Source organism: Eurosta solidaginis, chromosome 1 (assembly GCF_040869045.1).
Source record: "Eurosta solidaginis isolate ZX-2024a chromosome 1, ASM4086904v1, whole genome shotgun sequence".
NCBI classification, from domain to species: domain Eukaryota; kingdom Metazoa; phylum Arthropoda; class Insecta; order Diptera; family Tephritidae; genus Eurosta; species Eurosta solidaginis.
This window is the reverse complement of record NC_090319.1, coordinates 109375316-109397623: the sequence shown is the minus strand read 5'-3', so window position 1 is coordinate 109397623 and position 22308 is coordinate 109375316. Positions and strand designations below refer to the sequence as shown.

The 22308-nt window shown below is 36.2% G+C and overlaps 2 protein-coding genes across 2 annotated transcripts in view; both read right to left on the bottom strand.

Moving 5' to 3' along the window:
- Hs6st (heparan sulfate 6-O-sulfotransferase) overlaps positions 1–22308 on the bottom strand; it is an 812621-nt gene that overhangs the window by 492799 nt on the left and 297514 nt on the right. The gene's annotated exons all lie outside the window — the stretch shown is intronic.
- Positions 3730–16999, bottom strand: LOC137237578 (uncharacterized; the record flags this gene model as incomplete). Its single annotated transcript, XM_067761367.1, has 2 exons — positions 3730–3931; positions 16500–16999. Coding segments are annotated over 2 exons (702 nt in total), but the record flags the coding sequence as incomplete, so codon positions are not given.

The window sequence follows — 22308 nt, the reverse complement described above, 5'->3', positions numbered from 1 at the left end:
TACAGTTACGAAGCAAATTTTGATAAAGGTCTGTGAACATTGGAATCGCTAAATGCCATCTATGTTCAAAATCTGTATACAATTTTCCCCAACATTTGTGTTGTTTTACGTATCTTTTGCACTATACACTGTAGCTAGTGCAGAAAGTTCTTTCAGCGTCCTTTCAAGAAACAAAAACTGTTCATCTCAAGAGCGAGTTGCAGGACTTGCCACGCTTTGTGTTGAATCCGTTTTGGCACGACAGTTAAATTTTGATATTATTATAAAAATTTTGCAGCGAAAAAAGCAAGTAAAGGCACTCTTTGATATCCGAACTTTCTATATTGAATAATTCAAATTTATAATCATCATTCAATTTATCAGAAATGTATTAAAATATTACCAAATAAAATTGTAAATTGTAAGTTGTTTAGTCCCGTGCCCGGATTTTCTCTCTACGGCCCTGCTTACGCTAACATTGTGGATTTCCCCATCCCCTGGAAAAAGATGTTTACACACCAAACAGATGTCTTTGAATGAATAGACTGGCAGTTCCATTGGTATATTGGACAGTTTCCATTTGGTAGACGCTACCGGCTCCGACAAATGATCAATGTCATTGATATATCTCAAGAATTGAGAGAATAGCTTAAGGTTCAGGGGACAGAGGGATAAACCAACGGAAACATTTTCTCGGTTGAAATCTCAAGGAGTGATTTAAAGCTTTAAACGTCTTTAATTTAAATCCTGCTAAGAATGTGGTAGCCAATTTTTTGTTAGTTAATTTCTCCCAGCAGTTTAGTCCGGCAACGACACAAATAGTTGCAGAAAAGAACAATCAAAAAAAGTATTCTTATTTCTAATCTGCATCTTCACGTTAAAATCAAAGTATGTGTATTTTATCCAAGTTGTAAAAACTGATTGCCATACTAAAAGAAGACTAAACAAAAAACCGTCCTTCATTTAGCAGGCCTCGTATAACGTGTTACTATTTTTTAAATCACAATAGCTATGGAACGGTGGATCGGATTAATGGCATATACGAACTAGCGACAAATAGTACTCTTTAGATCTATAAATTATTTTAATTTTAAGACATAGTTTGACAGTTGCATAGTTATCGCTTGAGGAAAATGGGTTTCAGTCACTGATCGTAACACGTAATACGAGCCCACGTAATAGATTTATGTATGTACATAAATGTATATGTAGATATGTCTCAATATGTAGCATTTGAATATATTTGTAGGTATGTACATATGTATTGGGATCATAAAGAATAATCTTTATTGCTAATTGGTTAGCGCATAGAGTTCGCAATGGGCATGCTTTTGCTAAGGAAATGTGTTGAACTTATCCACCCGGTCTAGCTGTTCATTAAAAATTTGTTAGCCTTCTTTCTGTTTGTCTGTAGAAGTTAATTGAATTATTTAACTTCTTTATAAAGCCGCTATTTGCAACTGTAAAAGCAGTAAATACGTATTGTGTGTAGATATTTAGAGATTGAAATGCGAAAATAAACAGTATAATTTATTAAAAATCTTCTTTTCCAGTCGCTGTGAGCCTGTTCCCTGTAAGTACGTAACGTTGTTTGGGTGCAACACTTAACAGTGCTCGCGCTACAAATACCGAGAAAACACATTCCGTAGTGTATAATAAAAAAAACGGGATCCATAGAAATCTAATAAAAATCAAATATAACCATGCCTATCATGGTGTCCGTCGTATGCCACTCACGTGAATGCCATTCGGTTCGCACTCCCCCCCCCCCCCCCCCCCCCCCTCTTACTAAAATGTACACCTTTCTCGTAAACGTCGGACGACTGCTTTACCGACTCACCACCCGGATTGTGCTAACCGCAACCAAAGCTCTCCGTATATCTGCGAATCTTAGCCGATGGAAGCTATTGTTGCAGTTGGTAAATACTCAATCAACAGTTTCGGAAGGTATTTTCTTGACATTATGGAAAGAGAATTGTACGAAAACTGGATTAATTTAAAAATAAGAAGATGATAAAAAATTTTAAGGACTACCTTTATATAAATGGACCAAAAAATAGCAGGCATTTTTCCCTTTAATACAGACAAAGTCTTGTTGAATTTTGACTAAAAAACTTTAACAATAGCTCTTGTAAAAGAATTTTGGGATTTAAAACTATAAAGGTGGAGCGCAATCTTTCAGTTTAAGTCAAACCGTGTACTTGGGATTAACTAATTGATTATTTAAAATTTAAGCACGCGCTCTATCTTTATAATTTTAAATCCCATAATTCTTTTACAAGAGCTATTGTTACAGTTTTTTAGTCAAAATTCAACAAGACTTTGTCTGTATTAAAGGAAAAATTACCTTCTATTTTTTAGTCGATTTATATAAAGGTAGGTAGGTAGGTGAAATGGCTGCCCAAGTAGCTATTTAAAGCCGTTTTTATGCCATGTAACTCGTCTAGAAACCTACGGAATGTTACGGTCAATGTATTACAACCAGCCGGAGTTGTTGATAAAATGAAGATTATCGGGATTGCTCTGAGGTCTTCTAGAAATGGGGTTCCAAGGAACATTAGCCGGGATCTAGCTAGAGCCGGGCATTTACACATAAATTGTTCTACTGTCTCCCTGGAATTTGGATCTTTGCAGCTTCTACAGTAGTCGTTATACGGAATGCCCATCTTTTCCGCGTCCCTACTGCCCAATGACCGGTGCAGACTGCTATCAGTTTGCGTGTGTAAGCCCTGGATTTGTTCAGAAGACTTCTCGTCCTCTTTCCATCATAGTTTGGTCAAATGGATATTGATATTGCACAGGTGGTGATGTTATTCCACTTTGTTTGTGCTTTCTTCAAGTAGAAGCTTTGGATATTCCCCTTGGCTACTGCTAAGGGTATGCCTACTTGGACGCTGGTTATTTCCTCGTTAATCTCCCATGAGCCCCTGCGTGCTAGCTGCTCTTCGGCCTTCCCTCTATCCCCCTTTGTCCCGGGACCCAGATAACGTGTAGTTCTAGATTGGTGGATAACTGGGATATGATACCCTTGTTTTCGCCCACGAGACCGGAATGTGATTGAGACGAATGCATGCCTCGAAGATCTCCTTAAGTTCCTTAATCAAAGATTTCTGAGTCTTCTGCAGCATAATAGGTAGAAGACTATCCACGCCCGGTGATTTGTATGGAGAGAAGCTATCTATTGCCCATGCAATTTTCTCCTTCGCTAAAAGGTTGTATATGAGGCCAACAGGTACTTCCTGATGTGCCGTCTCTGTATCGCGTACTCCCTCCCCGATCAATCCGGGAAGTGAGCATCTACAAGGATGTTTAGAGTCTCAGCCGCCGATCCTGCCCATGTTCCATCGGCGCGCTTGACAAATGTCTTGTTTGAATAACTCTTGGGAAGAATCTTTCCCCGCCTGGGTGAGTCAGTGTTGTCGCCAGGAGCTTGATTTTGCTGTCCATATGGCTTTCTTATACTCCCTCAGAGCCGTCCAGTACTCCTGGAAATCGTTCCTGAAGTGGCAGTTGTTGAAGACCCTCTTTTTCCCAGTCTATGTTGAAAAGAATCAACCGGTGATCCGACAGGGAAAGTTTTTTCGACACCTTCTAGTTTCTAACCGTAAGCTCCCGGGAGTCAGATGTTAGTGTTATATCAAAGACTTCCTCCCACACCGGGTAGTTCGCCGTACTCGGAAACTAAAGGTGGGAGAGCTGCCCTTATTACATACGTAAAGGTTGTTAGCTAATATAAATTCAAACAGAGACTCACCCCGTTCGTTTATCTCGCTGCTCCCCCAAACCGCGTGCCTTGCGTTGGCGTCGTAACACATCGCGACCGTCTCCTTCTTCGCTGTTTGTGCTACCATTTGCGCTACCTCCTCTGGAGTAGCGGGCCGATCGTGGGCCATATAAGCCGAGGCGACCGTCATGCTTCGGCCGCTTGTTGACCACAGCAACGTCGTAACTACTGAAATTAGGTAAAAAGTAAGCATAAATAGTATTCCTAACGAGGATACAAGCCCTCGGTTTACCTTCTGCATGTGTGTAAAAAATCTTATAGTTTCGGGTCTTTAGGCCCATAACCTGTGACCGCAAGACCCATGGTTCCTGCACTAGGCAGACATCAATGTCCTCCTCCCTGAGGAGGACCAGCAGGTTATCTGAGGCGACTTTTGAGTGCTGCGGGTTAATTTGAGCCACCCTGATCATTGTGTTAAGACTCGCCTGCTCGCCTTCCGAGGATTGACGACCCATCCTCACCCAGCTCCCCCAGGAGTTTGTTGGCGTCGCCAGAAGATCGTCTTGAGAGCGTTTCCAGAACGTTCCTTTCTCCCCCTCCTATTTATTATTTTTATTTGCTTTGGGCATACAGTTCCCACGAGTTTGCATGGAATGGTTAGTCAGCCCCCGGCAGAGCCAGCATACCGGAGGTAAGGCACTTATACAACCGACCTTTCCCGGGTATCGAAGGGGACCGCTCGCGGTCAGCCTTTCAATATACACCCGCTGACCACACAGTCATCGGCACGGGAAACTCAACGCCTTGGCTTGGGTGTTGTGGGTGAGGCACTCCTCACATCTCCTGCAGCGAAAAGTGATGCGTTCTTCTGAACACGCTATCGACGCTGTAGGGCATATGGGGCTTTCCTCTAAGTTCGTCTCGTATTGGGACCCCTCCGCAGAGGAGATTTCAACATGATGCTTAAGCTCCTTTTCCACGACAAGGCGACCAACATTGAAGGGCCCTCAAATAATAATAAAACAAATAAAGGCAGTCCTTAAAATTTTTTTATCATCTTTTTATTTTCAATTTTTTAGTACTGCCTACAAAAGGCAATTGCAACTTTGATTAGTAATTTAAGTAATTCCTAAGTGAAAATTCTTATCTTGATTATACCTTTCATGAAAATGAAATGGTATATTAATTTCGTCACGAAACCCAAAATTGTAAGTCCTTAAACGAAAATAGATAGACCCACCATTAAGTATACCGAAATAATCAGAATGAAGAGCTGAGTTGATTTAGCCATGTGCGTCTGTCTGTCTGTCCGTCTGTCCGTCTGTCTGTTTGTATGCAAACTAGTCCCTCAATTTTTGAGATATCTTGATAAAGTTTGGTGACCGGGTGTATTTGGGTGTCCGATTAGACATTTGTCGGAACCGGCCGGATCTGACCACTATAGCATATATCCTCCATACAACCGATTTTTCAGAAAAAGAGGATTTTTGTCATATCTTACTCAATCCCGTATATTGCACATATTGTAGCCTGAAAAAATTTATAAGATCGGTCGTATATACAGTATATATCCCCCACAACCGATTGTTCAGATAAGAAACTTTTCGTAATTACTGCCCTATTTTAAGAGCTAGAGGCTTCAAATTTCAACAAATGCTTACGTATATAGCATATATTGTTGTCTGAAAAAATCATACAGATCGGTGGTACATATAGTATATATATGGTGGTATATATAGTATATATATATTTTCGCAATTTCTACCCCATTTTAACAGCTATAAGCTTCAAATTTCACCGATTGCTTACGGATATAGTATATATTGTTGTGTCAAAAAATCATAGAGATCGGTGATATATATAATATATATATGATGGTATATATAATATATATGTATATAGTATATATATTTTTTTTCTGCGATTTCGGCCCCATTTTAACAGCTAGAAGCTTCAAATTTCACCAAATGCTTACGTGTATAGCATATATTGATGTCTGAAAAAATCTTTGAGATCGGTGGTATACATAGTATATATCTCATACAACCGATTGTTCAGATAAGAAACTTTGCGCAGTTTCTGCCCCGTTCTAACAGCTAGAAGCTTCAAATTTCACCAAATGCCAGAGCCAGCATACCGGAGGTAAGGCACTTATTCAACCGACCTTTCCCGGGTATCGAAGGGGACCGTTCGCGGTCAGCCTTTCAATATACACCCGCTGACCACACAGTCATCGGCACGGGAACCTCAACACCTTGGCTTGGGTGTTGTGGGTGCGGCACTCCTCACATCTCCTGCAGCGAAAAGTGATGCGTTCTTCTGAACACGCCATCGACGCTGTAGGGCATATGGGGCTTTCCTCTAAGTTCGTCTCGTATTGGGACCCCTCCGCAGAGGAAATCCCAACATGATGCTTAAGCTCCTTCTCCACGACAAGGCGACCAACATTGAAGGGGCCCTCAAATAATAATAAAACAAATAAAGGCAGTCCTTAAAATTTTTTTATCATCTTTTTATTTTCAGCATATATTGTTGTCTGAAAAAATCATAGAGATCGGTGGTATATATATTAAATACTTCATATAAACTGTCAATTTTGCCCCTTTTTTACGGATAGAAGCTTCAAAATTCATCAAATTTCATCAAATAGTTACGTTTGCTTCATATATTTTTGACATACGTGATTCGTAGTCATAGCTTTTATATGCAGACCACAAAAAACGTGAAGCTTTGCATCCTCACACAAAGTACCTACCTATTTTTTTATTTTATATTTATCTTAAAAATCGTTTAGATATGTTCAAATTTCACCAAATGTTTACGTGTATAACATATATTGTTGGCTGAAAAAATCATAGAGACCGGTGGTATATATAATCTCATACAACCGATTGTTCAGATAAGAAACTTTCCTTCCCCATTTTAACAGCTAGAAGCTTCAAATTTCACCAAATGCTTACGTGTATAGTATATATTGTTGTCTGAAAAAATCATTGAGATCGATGGTATATATAGTATATATCTCATACAACCGATTGTTCAGATAAGAAACTTTGCACAATTTCTGCCCCGTTTTAACAGCTAGAAGCTTCAAATTTCACCAAATGCTTACGTATACAGCATATATTGTTGTCTGAAAAAATCATAGAGTTCGGTGGTTCATATATTATATACCCCATATAAACTGTATTTTTTTGCCACTTTTTTACGCTAGAAGCTTCAAAATTCATAAAATTTCATCAAATAGTTACGTTTACGTCATATATTGTTGAAATACGTGATTCGTAGTCATAGTTTTTACACGTATACCACAAAAAACCTGAAACTTTGCTTCCTCACACAAAGTACCTACCTATTTTTATACCTTTCATGAAAATGAAATGGTATATTAATTTCGTCACGAAACCGAAAATTGTAAGTCCTTAAAGGAAAATAGATAGACCCACCATTAAGTATACCGAAATAATCAGGTTGAAGAGCTGAGTTGATTTAGCCATGTCCGTCTGTCCGTTTGTCCGTCTGTCTGTTTGTATGCAAACTAGTCCCTCAATTTTTGAGATATCTTGATAAAATTTGGTGAGCGGGTGTATTTGGGTGTCCGATTAGACATTTGTCGGAACCGACCGGATCGGACCACTATAGCATATATCCTCCATACAACCGATTTTTCAGAAATAGAGGATTTTTGTAATATCTTACCCAATTTAACAGATTGAAGCTTCAAACTTCACCATATACTTTCGTATATTGCACGTATTGTTGCCTGAAAAAATTGATGAGATCGGTCGTATATATAGTATATATCCCATACAACCGATTGTTCAGATAAGGAACTTTTCGTAATTACTGCCCTGTTTTAAAAGCTAGAGGCTTCAAATTTCAACGAATGCTTACGTATATAGCATATATTGTTGTCTGAAAAAATCATAAAGATCGGTGGTATATATAGTTTATATATGGTGGTATATATAGTATATATATATAGTATATATATATATATATATATATTTTTGCAAATTTTAGCCCCATTTTAACAGCTAGAAGCTTCAAATTTCACAGAATACTTACGTATATAGCATATATTGTTGTCTGAAAAAATCATAGAGATCGGTTGTATATATAGTATATATCTCATACAACCGATTGTTCAGATAAGAAACTTTTCGCAATTTCTACCCCATTTTAACAGCTATAAGCTTCAAATTTCACCGATTGCTTACGTATATAGCATATATTGTTGTCTAAAAAAATCATAGAGATCGGTTGTATATGTAGTATATATCTCATACAACCGATTGTTCAGATAAGAAACTTTTCGCAATTTCTACCCATTTTAACAGCTATAGGCTTCAAATTTCACCGACTGCTTACGTATATAGCATACATTGTTGCCTGAAAAAATCATAGAGATCGGTTGTATATATAGTATATATCTCATACAACCGATTGTTCAGATAAGAAACTTTTCGCAATTTCTACCCCATTTTAACAGCTATAAGCTTAAAATTTCACCGATTGCTTACGTATATAGTATGTATTGTTGTGTCAAAAAATCATAGAGATCGGTGATATATATAATATATATATGATGGTATATATAGTATATATATATATAGTATATATATTTTTTTTTGCGATTTTTGCCTCATTTTAACAGCTATAAGCTTCAAATTTCACCAAATGCTTACGTGTATAGCATATATTGATGTCTGAAAAAATCATTGAGATCGGTGGTATACATAGTATATATCTCATACAACCGATTGTTCAGATAAGAAACTTTGCGCAATTTCTGCCCCGTTTTAACAGCTAGAAGCTTCAAATTTCACAAAATGCTTACGTGTATAGCATATATTTATGTCTGAAAAAATCATAGAGATCGGTGGTATATATATTATATACTTCATATAAACTGTCATTTTTGCCCCTTTTTTACGGCTAGAAGCTTCAAAATTCATCAAATTTCATCAAATAGTTACGTTTACGTCATATATTTTTGAAATACGTGATTCGCAGTCATAGTTTTTACATGCAAACCACAAAAAACGTGAAGCTTTGCATCCTCACACAAAGAACCTACCTATTTTTATACCTTTCATGAAAATGAAATGGTATATTAATTTCGTCACGAAACCAAAATTGTAAGTCCTTAAAGGAAAATAGATAGACCCACCATTAAGTATACCGAAATAATCAGGTTGAAGAGCTGAGTTGATTTAGCCATGTCCGTCTGTCCGTCTGTCCGTCTGTCTGTTTGTATGCAAACTAGTCCCTAAATTTTTGAGATATCTTGATAAAATTTGGTGAGCAGGTGTATTTGGGTGTCCGATTAGACATTTGTCGGAACCGACCGGATCGGACCACTATAGCATATATCCTCCATACAATCGATTTTTCAGAAAAAGAGGATTTTTGTAATATCTTACCCAATTTAACAGATTGAAGCTTCAAACTTCACCATATACTTTCGTATATTGCACATATTGTTGCCTGAAAAAATGTATGAGATCGGTCGTATATATAGTATATATCCCCCACAACCGATTGTTCAGATAAGGAACTTTTCGTAATTACTGCCCTATTTTAAGAGCTAGAGGCTTCAAATTTCAGCGAATGCTTACGTATATAGCATATATTGTTGTCTGAAAAAATCATAAAGATCGGTGGTATATATAGTATATATATGGTGGTATATATAGTATATATATATATATTTTCGCAAATTTTAGCCCCATTTTAACAGCTAGAAGCTTCAAATTTCACGTAGTTATATAGCATATATTGTTGTCTGAAAAAATCATAGAGATCGGTTGTACATATAGTATATATCTCATACAACCGATTGTTCAGATAAGAAACTTTTCGCAATTTCTACCCCATTTTAACAGCTATAAGCTTCAAATTTCACCGATTGCTTACGTATATAGCATATATTGTTGTCTGAAAAAATCATAGAGATCGGTTGTACATATAGTATATATCTCATACAACCGATTGTTCAGATAAGAAACTTTTCGCAATTTCTACCCCATTTTAACAGCTATAAGCTTCAAATTTCACTGATTGCTTACGTATATAGCATATATTGTTGTCTGAAAAAATCATAGAGATCGGTTGCATATATAGTATATATCTCATACAACCGATTGTTCAGATAAGAAACTTTTCGCAATTTCTACCCCATTTTAACAGCTATAAGCTTCAAATTTCACCGATTGCTTACGTATATAGCATATATTGTTGTCTGAAAAAATCATAGAGATCGGTTGTACATATAGTATATATCTCATACAACCGATTGTTCAGATAAGAAACTTTTCGCAATTTCTACCCCATTTTAACAGTTATAGGCTTCAAATTTCACCGATTGCTTACGTATATAGTATGCATTGTTGTGTCAAAAAATCATAGCGATCGGTGATATATATATATATAATATATATATGATGGTATATATAGTATATATATATAGTATATATATATTTTTTTTACGATTTCGGCCCCATTTTAACAGCTAGAAGCTTCAAATTTCATCAAATTTCATCAAATAGTTACGTTTACGTCATATATTTTTGAAATACGTGATTCGTAGTCATAGTTTTTACATGCAGACCACAAAAACCGTGAAGCTTTGCATCCTCACACAGATTACCTACCTATTTTTATACCTTTCATGAAAATGAAATGGTATATTAATTTCGTCACGAAACCGAAAATTGTAAGTCCTTAAAGGAAAATAGATAGACCCACCATTAAGTATACCGAAATAATCAGGTTGAAGAGCTGAGTTGATTTAGCCATGTCCGTCTGTCCGTCTGTCCGTCTGTCTGTTTGTATGCAAACTAGTCCCTCAATTTTTGAGATATCTTGATAAAATTTGGTGAGCGGGTGTATTTGGGTGTCCGATTAGACATTTGTCGGAACCGACCGGATCGGACCACTATAGCATATATCCTCCATACAACCGATTTTTCAGAAAAAGAGAATTTTTGTAATATCTTACCCAATTTGACAGATTGAAGTTTCAAACTTCACCATATACTTTCGTATATTGCACATATTGTTGCCTGAAAAAATTTATGAGATGGGTCGTATATATAGTATATATCCCCCACAACCGATTGTTCAGATAAGGAACTTTTTGTAATTACTGCCCTATTTTAAGAGCTAGAGGCTTCAAATTTCAACGAATGCTTACGTATATAGCATATATTGTTGTCTGAAAAAATCATAGAGATCGGTTGTATATATAGTATATATCTCATACAACCGATTGTTCAGATAAGAAACTTTTCGCAATTTCTACCCCATTTTAACAGCTATAAGCTTCAAATTTCACTGATTGCTTACGTATATAGCATATATTGTTGTCTGAAAAAATCATAGAGATCGGTTGTATATATAGTATATATCTCATACAACCGATTGTTCAGATAAGAAACTTTTCGCAATTTCTACCCCATTTTAACAGTTATAAGCTTCAAATTTCACCGATTGCTTACGTATATAGCAAATATTGTTGTCTGAAAAAATCATAGAGATCGGTGATATATATATTATATACCCCATATAAACTCTAATTTTTACCCCCTTTTTACGGCTAAAAGCTTCAAAATTCATCAAATTTCATCAAATAGTTACGTTTACGTCATATATTGTTGAAATACGTGATTCGTAGTCATAGGTTTTACACGCAGACCACAAAAAACCTGAAACTTTGCATCCTCACACAAAGTACCTGCCTGTTTTTTATTTTATATTTATCTTAAAAATCGTTAAGGTATGTAGATCTGTTCACTATATATTTCTTATCTTACACATCCGATTATTCGGAGATTAAGAACGGGATAAGATTATTGTTCAGCCCCATTCATGAAAGGTATGAAGTCTTCGGCACAGCCGAAGACAGTCCCGTTCTTACTTGTTTATTTTATATTTATCTTAAAAATCGTTTAGGTATGTAGATCTGTTCACTAGATATTTCTTATCTTATACATCCGATTATTCGGAGATTACGAACGGGATAAGATTATTGTTCAGCCCCATTCATGAAAGGTATGACGTCCCGTCCTTACTTGTTTTTTTGTTCAAAATAGCAAAATTTAATAGAATTAGTGGAATTTTCGCTGACAACACTGGCGAAAACAACAGAATTCCACCTCGCATCATAACAAGAGAATTCCACCTCGTTTGTCAGCTACTTAATTTGCAAACAGCGTTGACAGATTGACGACGCCGTCGTCATTTTGACGATTTTCAACTAGAATGACGCTTGGACGATTTTGTAAAGAAAATTACGATTTAAGACTGCCTCTAACATTTCCGAGCAAGAAAAAGTCAAATTTAAACAAGATTGTGTTATTTTTATAATGAACTGTATGATCAAATTAAAAAGCTTTTTGATTTTAACAATGTTGTACTACAACACTTAAGTTTCATGGATCCCAAAGAAGTTGTTCTTTGCATCTGGTCTTGCAACATTCTCCAAATACAGTAGATCAGAAAATTGTTCAGGATATTGATAGTGATTATAGGTAATTGAAGTTTGTAGAATTTAAGACATATTTCGAAGACATTTCGATGGTTCCCCCAGAAGGTTTTTGGAAAACTATTTCTACTACCAAAAGAGCTGACTACATACGCTGCATTCGTTGCATATGTAATGTGCTTGTCATACTCATCAGCGAATGTAGAACGAATTTTTCTAAAATAAATTTAAACAAAATAAAAATCAGAAACCGTCTGGAAGCTGATACATTAAAAGGAATATTGCTGGCTCAAGATTACAATTTTTGTTGATATATCGGCCTACTGACTAGTAAGATCGCTTGTTCGAAGCCTAACAGAAAGCCTAACAGTAATTATTTTATCTTATTATTGCTATGATAAATTTTTTCTTAAATGAAAAATTTTTTTTAATTAAATTATAATAGAAGAAAGAAAACAGTTTATCATAACAATAATAAGACAAAACAATTATTGTTAGACCTGAAGCTCAAGATTATTTAAAATTAAATAACTTTTCCTGTCATAAAAAATGTTAAACTAAGAAATGAAATAGACTGAAAACAAGTACCTTTTATATGTAATACAAAATTTATCTTTTAAGACGTTTTTGTCATTTATAAAATAAAACGAAATAAATTAAAAAGGCTTTTGTATGTTATATGTGGCAACAAGAAATAACAACCAAAGACAATTTTCAGGAAAGCGCTTTTAAAGATAATGTTTTTGAATGAAATCGGCGATCTCATCGTACGGCACCTGGTAATAACCCAATTTCGTCCTAAATCGACTTTAAAATTAATTTTCTGTATATGTATCTCTATCCGTGCGCCACCGAGCGGATTTTTTTTTCACTTGCATTGTAATGTCTCCTTGATCTCAACTATGTTCTAAGCATCAAGTGTCTAGCTCAACGGGAAGTTATCGTAAAAGACTTTTCCGTGGGTCAAAAATTCGTATGGAAATGAGGGGACAAACATGAAAGGGACTTAATATAAAGGTAGTAAAAATATTGTTCAATTGCACTTTTATACTTTTCATTACAATTAAAACTAGTCCCTGAATTTTTCGGATATCTTGATAAAATTTGGTGAGCGGGTATACTTAGGTGTCCGATTAGAGATTTGTCGGAACCGGCCGGATCGGACCACTATAGCATACATACATTCATCACCCATATAACCGATTTTTCAGAAAAGAGGATTTTTCAAATTTGATCATATACTTTCGTATATAGCACATATTATTGTCTGAAAAATCGATGAGATCGGTTGTATATGTAGCATATGTTCCTCACAGCCGATTATTCAGGTAAAAAACTTTTCGTAATTTCTGCCCGATTTTAATAGCTATCACTGAAAGAAAAATACTGGTAAAATCAACCGAAATACGGGTAAATTCAACCGAAATTTCTGTCAATTTTTATCCATCGCAACAAGATGTTGAATCAACTGCGCAGAAATCGTTGACCGTTTTAGTAGTCAAATGAACAAAAAGAGGTGTTGAGACAGCTTTGTACGAAAGTACCTATGTTGCGGCATTTGCAAGGCAGATGAGTTTTCACTAAGATCTTTTCATGGCAGAAATACACTCGGAGTGCTTGCCGAAAAGTGCCGAGGGGCGACCCCGCTTAGGAAAATTTTCTTCTAATTGAAAAGGCTTATTTCTAAAATTTTTATGTTGCTTTGCCCTGGGTGTGAACCCAGGGTCTTCGGTGTGGTAGGCGGAGCACGCTACCATCACACCACGGCGGCCGCCATATACATACGTAAATATGTGCATACATAAAGCATACATAAGTACAAAGTAGAGAGCGCAGTGAGCGTAAAGTTCTCTTTGAAATTTGCTCATGTATTGACTGCTGATCGCTGTTGAAATAACCAGTGAGATCAGTTGTGTTAACAAAAAAATCAGTTAGATTGATTAGGGATCTGTCAATTTGACAGAATTTTGTTAACTTAAGAGCGACAATTTCTCTTCTGTTGAAATGACTAAACTAATTTGTGCGCTTGACAAACAACTCGGTGGAATTAATTAATATAATTCGATCAATTTCACCTAATCTCCGTTAAGTCAAGAACAACAGAACCGATTTGTTGATTTTACTAGCACCATTTCTTTCAGTGTAGAAGATCCAGATTTCACCGAATACTTACATGTACGCCATATTTTGTTTATATACGACACTTTGTATCCTCACACAAAGTTCCGATCAAATTTTTATTTTATATTAATCGAAAATGTCGCTTAAGTATGCACGTTTGTTCACTATATACTACATATCTTATACAGCCGATTATTTGTTCATTACGAATGGCATAAGATGATTGCTTAGCTCCATTCATAGCGACTCTTGAAAGGAATGCGACAGGTTAGGTTGGAAGCAGCTCACTTTTGCACTTACGGCCCGTTATGATACCACATTAAATAACAGCTACACTGATTCCGGACTATTTAGTGGATTGCTGCGTTGCAACGATAACTTTCCCTACCAAAATATTAACGCCTTATCGTAGGAAAAGCTAGACAGATAAGCATTCAGTTTTTAGATTACTACACCTCATTATCTTCTATGCAACTTGCACAGCTGGAAGTTTGCAGAGTACTGATCTGCACCGCTTGGATTCCCGCCAATGCTCCAATGTTCACTGAGATGGGCCTTAGTGAAGCCAGTGAGGCGAGATTGTGCGAAGTTACCCTTTTCGAGGAATATTTCATTAAAAAATTAAGTAAATGAGAAAAAGGGGGCAAATTTTAGTATATTGTAACGAATTTACAGCAAATCCTCTTATTTGCAACCTTCTGCTAAGTTCGAATCACTAAACTGTTGAATAAATAACTCCAATATTTAATAATGCAAAATGGCCTTTATTAAAGTACTTCACAACAAATAACTCTACTATTGCTCCCAATTGATTGTATGCGGTAGATGGTATCACTGATCTTCTTCGCAACTTTGTACGGGCCTTCCCAACTGCTCCGAAATTTGGATGGAACACCTTTCCGCTGGTGAGGGTTGTATAACAATACCAAATCTCCCTCCAAGAAACCTTCGCAATTATTATTCTCATCGTAGCTGCGTTTCATCTTACTTCTCATTATCCTGGATCGTTCCCTCGCACTCTGTTGTTTGGCCAATGAACTACCTCGCAGAGCTTGCGCTTGACGGATTGGCTTCGCATAATCAGTATCGTTCCGACGTTTCCCAACATAAGTGCGCGATGGCTTGAAACCACCCTTGCATTCTTTCTAGAAAATTCTTTCAGTCATTTTAATACGTCCATTAGGTTTTGTCAATGCCAGTGTTTCTCTCGCAGGTACTTTTGATTTCGCTTTATTTGGCCCATTCGATCCATCAACCTATACCTTTCACTTTCGTGGTCTTTGTTGAGTCTTCTCCACCAGTACTAGATTACTGCTGAACCCTTTTTCCAAACTGAAGTTAAGTGGCACATCCTGGTTCTCATAACGCATCACGCTTCTCTGCATATAGATCTTGATGTCATGGTCAACTAAGAAGTCCACTCCCAATATGACTTCATCAACAATCTCCGCCACAATGAATTGGTGTAGAACCATGACCTTTCCAATTAATACCTCACATACCGCATCTCCTTGGACTTGGTTCTACTCGCCAGTGACCGTACGCAACCTTGCTCCAGGTAACGGTTTTACTCTCCTGTTGACCAAGTCAGATCGAATGATGAAATGGGATGCACCCTTATCTACAGTAAGTAAACGTTCCTTTCCATCCACATGTCCTCCGATAGTAAGATTGCTTGACGTTCTTCCAATTTGCGAGATATAGAGATTATGGGGCATTAAATTGATGGAGCCAGCTGTCGCCCCTTGCGGCTGACTCGCTTTAGTTTAACGATTGAGTGGATTTTGAGATTTGCTCCCCTCCTTCAACTCTGCGTTTACGGCCACCCACATTGCTGGAACTGTAGGGATTGGTACTGCAATAACGTGCAATGTGCCCTGGCTTTCCATATTTAAATCATTTGACGGCACCATCGTTTTTCTGTTGCGTTCTTTTAATGCTTCCAAAATTGTGTCTACCCAGTCTGGCCTTTCCACTTCCACGCCATGAGCTATCTATGTGGGCTTACTCAAAAGTGACGCTGTTTCCTGAGTCAGCACATGGGATACCGTTTCTGCGAATGTGGGTTTTGGGTTTGCATATGTCGCTCGCTTCGTTTCTACGTCCCGTATGCCATTTATAAACCTCTGGATTTTTACCCTCTCGGTGTACTCCACGGGTGCGCCCGCATTTGCCAAATGAGCCAACCTTTCAACATCCGAAGCAAACTCTTGCAAAGTCTCATTAGTTTTTTGGTAACGGGTTTGCAATTCTATTTTATACATCTGTTTCCTGCGTTCGCTTCCGTACCTTCGTTCTACAGCAGCCATCAATGCGTCATAACTGTTCCGTTCGTACTTTGGAATAGTCTGTAAGATTTCCGCGGCAGGCCCTTTCAGTGCCACAAACAGAGCTGCAACTTTATCTTCAGCATTCCAGTTGTTCACTGCTGCGGTCTTCTCAAACTGTAACTTAAAGTCCTGAAAAGGAACAGAACCGTCAAAGGATGGTGTCTTTACCTTTGGATTACTCGCTGAAGCTGTTGGGCGGTTTATTTGCAACTCCTGTATACGACTTCTCAAAGCTTCTATCTCGGCATCCATTTTGTCCTCGAGCTGTACAATTTTTGTATTCTGTGCTTCTAACTGCGAAGACATTTGTGCCACTTGCAATGATAAGCGCTCCTCTTGTGCTTCCATCTTGGATGTAATTTGTGTCGACATTTCTGAAATAAGCGTTTCTTGTGCTTCAATCTTCGATGTTATTTCTGACGACATTTCTGCAATACGTGTCTCCTGTGATTCCATCTTGGATGCCATATATGTCTTCTGTTCTGCCAGTTGAGATGACACTGTCGATGTTTGAACAGATATTGCAGCTAAAATAATGTTCAAGTTTGTGCTCGTAACTGTCTGCGATGTTTCATTTTTCTCTTAAATTTTTTGTTGTCTCCTCGCCATCAAGAGGAAAGACATACTCTTCCACGTTAATACCCTCTAATTCTATTGCCTTTCGTAGTCGTGCCTGAAGTTCGAGTTTAATGCCGGTTGCATTCAATCCACGGGTCTCCAACTCCTTCTTCAGTTGCTGGATCTTCAATTCACTCAACTTTGCCATGTCCTTGTTGTCCTCTGGAATTTATTCAACAATTCCTCTTCTGACACCAATTGTAACGAATTTACTGCAAATCCTCTTATATGCAATCTTCTGCTAAGTTCGAATCACTAAACTGTTGAATAAATAACTCCAATATATAATAATGCAAAATGGCCTTTATTAAAGTACTTCACAATAAATAATACTGCTATTGCTCGACAGATAGCGTGCTTAATCAAAACTGATTATCGCGCCTCTACTGGTGTCGACTTGTATACTGTTTGGTTTACTCGTTGACATTTCTAGGCGATTCGGTTCTAGAATCTACTAGTTGGTTATCTGCTATAAGTTTCTCAGCTATAACTACAGATGTACAACTTTTATAGCTTCTCTCACAGCTCATGCGCGTGTGTTTGTGAGAGACACTTTCACAATTATATTGCATATATCAGGTAAGATATCTGCATGTGTTTGTGCGTTGCTTCTCAGCTGCGTATACGTACATATGTGTAGACATAATGATTGAATTATTGATGTGCATCAAGTCACTGCTTAGCATCGGCTTAGAGATGGCAGTACCCCTTAGTGTTGCTAATATTCATAACAATATCATATAAAAAAAGATTTTCTTGATCAAAATATAACTATAAATAATCGGCACCCTTACCATTGAAAAATAATGTGTATACGTTTAACCAAAGCATAAAATATAAAAAATTAAATTAAAACTCTTATCCCTAAGTCTCCGCCGATACTCAGGTTGGCGTAACGTAAAGATTTATGAATATTTTCTATTAAATACCTCAATAGCCAACTCATCCGATATTGAAGCCCTTAATCTCATGTAATAAACAACATTATCATTATTTATTGACGCTAAGTGCTAAGGCGATTATGGCCGTTGCGTAACAAGTTACACCAATTATCCCTGCTTAGCGATAACTGACTCCAATTTGGAGAACCAAAGGAAGTTCAAGTTGCCCTCCATCTGTCTCTACGTACTGAGTGAAAGTCTAGCCCTTCGTCTACGGGTGTCAATATGAAAAATTGTTTGCCAGACCATCTTGTCCATCTGCATAAGATGGCTTATCCAACGACGCCTTTGGGCTTTTGTTTGTTGCAATATTATATTATCTCGCTGTCGTCCTCATGAACAGAATCAGGATCAGAAGCATTCTATGACAAGAGTTATTCTTTATTTCCAGGCTGATGTTGTTTGCACTGACTCAAAAGGGGATGAAGTCCTTCTATTTCGCAGATAATGCATTTTCCGATTAACCAGAAAAGGGAATGCGGTTTATCACATATAATAACAGATGTGTCTTTTTTCGATTTTTTTTTTCTTTTTCATAGTGATTTAATGGCTTTTTTTTTTCAAAGTGTTATATGCTTAGAAATAGGTTTCAGGAATATTAAAACTCCCACCGGCTTTGGTAAAATTAACATAGTGTAAACTTAATATTGTGTTATTATCACGGTCTGCAAATAATTGTCATTCCCCATAATTCCAAACAAAAATATCAACAGTGTCCCGATTCTATATTTTTGGAGTCTTGTGAGGAATATTTACGGGCTCATTTTGTGATCACTTCTGGATCTAGCATCATAACGAGACTTTATTGTAATAGCTTTGGGATCGTTCTGGCACTATTTTGAGATTATATTCGGACCTATTTCGGGACTATCTTGGATTTTTTCAGGTATTGTTTTAGATACTATTTCCAGGTCACTTGGGAAAGTGTGGTCTATAAAACGGATTATTTTTTTTCCTGGGCCATTTTGAGATAATTTCGCGGTTATTTTCACGACTATTTCGGGATAATTTCTCAGCAGTTTTGGAATAGTATAGGCAGGGTTCGGCAAAACTCATTTACGAGTACGAAGAGTCACCAGCCTGTTATCGGTGAATTATCGAAGTGTTATCGGCAGTTTCTTATCGACAATCAATACGACAATCTCAAAGCGCAACTTCTCAAATCCTTTATTGAATGTCTAATCGAGTGGCTTTGTGTGAAATAAATATTTTTATTTAAAATCATAATGATTTCATAGAACTTCTGTATAGAATTAGTATAATCCTTTTAGTAAATCAAAACTCAATGTTTCCTCAAATTATCCTTTTTATTAATGTTTTAATAGTTAATAGTTTTATAGTGCGATAATAGTAAAATTAATTTAATTGCACTGTTTTTGGTAAATACTTTGACAGTAATAATTAATTTTATGCGATTGATGACAATAATGACGAAAAAAATTAATGATTTTTTTTTTTTACAGAATGGCACAATATAATATATAATATATGTACGTATGAGTGTATCTATGTATTATAAAGTAAATTTGTTTGAATATAAATGCAGTAAAATAATAGAAATACTTTTTACAATTGGCTTTTAGACTATTAAGATTTTTTTACATACAATTTTCTAATTGAGATTTGTCACATTTGTTTTCTTGGTAATTAGTAGAACTCTTCAACTAAAAAAATATGGGGATACGATGTCCATACATACTTCAACAGTGTCATAACAAAATTTTTCAGGAAAGCCATTCAATTTTTAACGAATTACAAAGATTTTTTTTTTTTACTTATGACACTATTGAAGTAAATAAGCTATATGTATGTACATATATAATAATTTAAGGCGCAATAACCTCCGAAGAGATTTTAGGCCGATCTTTTCTTCCAAATTTCCGACGTGCTCCTTTAAATGTTTCCTATAGATTGGGGGGACGGGACCTAATTGGTTTATGCCGACTCCGAACGGCATTTGCAAGACAGATGATTCGGTGAGAGCTTTTCATAGCAGAAATACACTCGTTGTGTTTCCAAACACTGCCGAGGGGTGACCCCGCTTAGAAAAATTGTCTTCTAATTAAAAAATCTTGTTTCTAAAATTTTGATGTTGCTTTTTCCAGGGGCACTGTAGGGTATTAGTAATGGATTAATTTTATTTATTTAATTTAATTTAACTTTGTAAATTTATTACTTTGAATTATTGTACTTTTCAATATGTATCCAAATATTATTTTTTAATTTTGAATTCTGTAATATCAAAAATTTTCATTGGTTTTAGTTTGTTTTTATAGAAAATATATTTTAAGATATCTGTAAATATTAAAATATATTTATATTAACGAACAGAATCTTTATTATAACCACAGGCGCGAACCCAGGATCGTCGGTATGGTAAGCGGAGCACGCTACCATCACACCACGGTGACCGCCATTGAGTAAGTATAAAATGAGGAACCATAACTAATTCTTGTTGTGAATGCTCGAATAATGCATTATTTTAATTAGTAGTTTATATATGTAAATCAGGGGTCCCCAAAATCAAAACGGTGGCTGTGTGAGTAAAACTAAAATCATCTTATTGGTAGTGGTTAAGTTGTTGATGAAAAATCAATGAGGTAGGACGTATGCACGCATGTTTGTTAACACACAAAAAGTAATTCGTACATATGCCACATAAATATTACTTTATTGATAGAGTCTAAGGAAAAATTTAAACAAAATAAATTATGAAAACATTCTGCGCATGAGCGTTTGTTTGCCGAATATATTTTCGCAAATGCGCAAATAAACAATAGCCTCACCGGATGTTGCTACTCTGCTTGTTCAGCGACAACTAAAGACGAAAGAGAATAATAATACGTGTGAAGTGGCGCCAATAATTATTCAACTAAATGAGGACCGCTGGTGTAAATCTTTGCAGAAGGAAGTTCTGAAGTTTTTCGGATCCCTCAGGCAACGGGATAACAAGTAGGGCAAATAAGATGAAAAAAGTTTGAATTGTACAAGAAACTGAGATCGCTATTCCGAAAACTCCATTTGATGGATTTAACCCCGGTATGGCAAAAGCTATACCTGTTCGCAAAGAAAAAGTTTAGGTCTTGATATATGTATTAGCTTTCTCCTTGCGAAAATTTTAAATTTTTCGGGCTTAAACGTACTAAAAACATTTTCAAATTAAATGTTTCTCATCTTTTCTACCCTACTTCGACATATACATATATACGGTTGAAAATTTTGGTTTAGATCTTAAACTTTTTGGTCTAGATATGTGACCAAACTTTTTTTGGATTTAAATGCAAACCTTGCAAGCTGTAAAATGCAACGAGGTCATATGACTGGTTCTAAATGTCCATTTTCAAGCATCTACACTAAAAAGTAAACCCATATATATTTAAATTTGGGCTTATCCTTACAAAGTTTATCATATAGGCCAAAAAAGTTGAAAAACGCGGAAAGGGTTAAACTTTTTGGTTTTAATTTTAAACTTTTCAACGAAAATGATAGTTTTCATGTGTCTGAACAATAGCTAAAACCAAGATATCTTAAAAATTGGTTAAGACTATTTAGTTAAACTTTGCTAGGTTAAATTTTTGACCATATACAACTTCGATGAAAAAATTTTTTAACAATAAATGCGACCTTTGGTTTTCAAATTTGTCGGATAAAATGAGTCGGACTTAATAATTGCATACTCAAATAGTTTCTTAAAAGTTTAAATAAGCATGTGGCAATTTTCCTAAACATTTAAAAATTGATTTGGCAATTTTAAAATATCTAATGCATACATTCTCTCATTGACTTTCGCGGCATTAATCGATCATTAAGCTCAAAAATCCAAAACTGGCATGTCACGTTTTTAATTATCGCCGAAAATTTTGACTGCTGAGTGGCTACCAGTTCGAAACCACCTTATCTCATATTTTTCAAAAGTACCCTACCTCAGGATTTGTTCAGAATTTGTTTCATATCTCAAACAAATTCTGAAGTAGGGCGTTTTTTAAACGTGTTCTGAGATAGATCGCTTTCGAAATGGCATCCGAGTTAGTGTGGTGTTCCATTCAGCAGTCCACTACTAGTGGAACTTTGTAAGCGTTTTCAAATCGATCAATTTATGGGAGGACA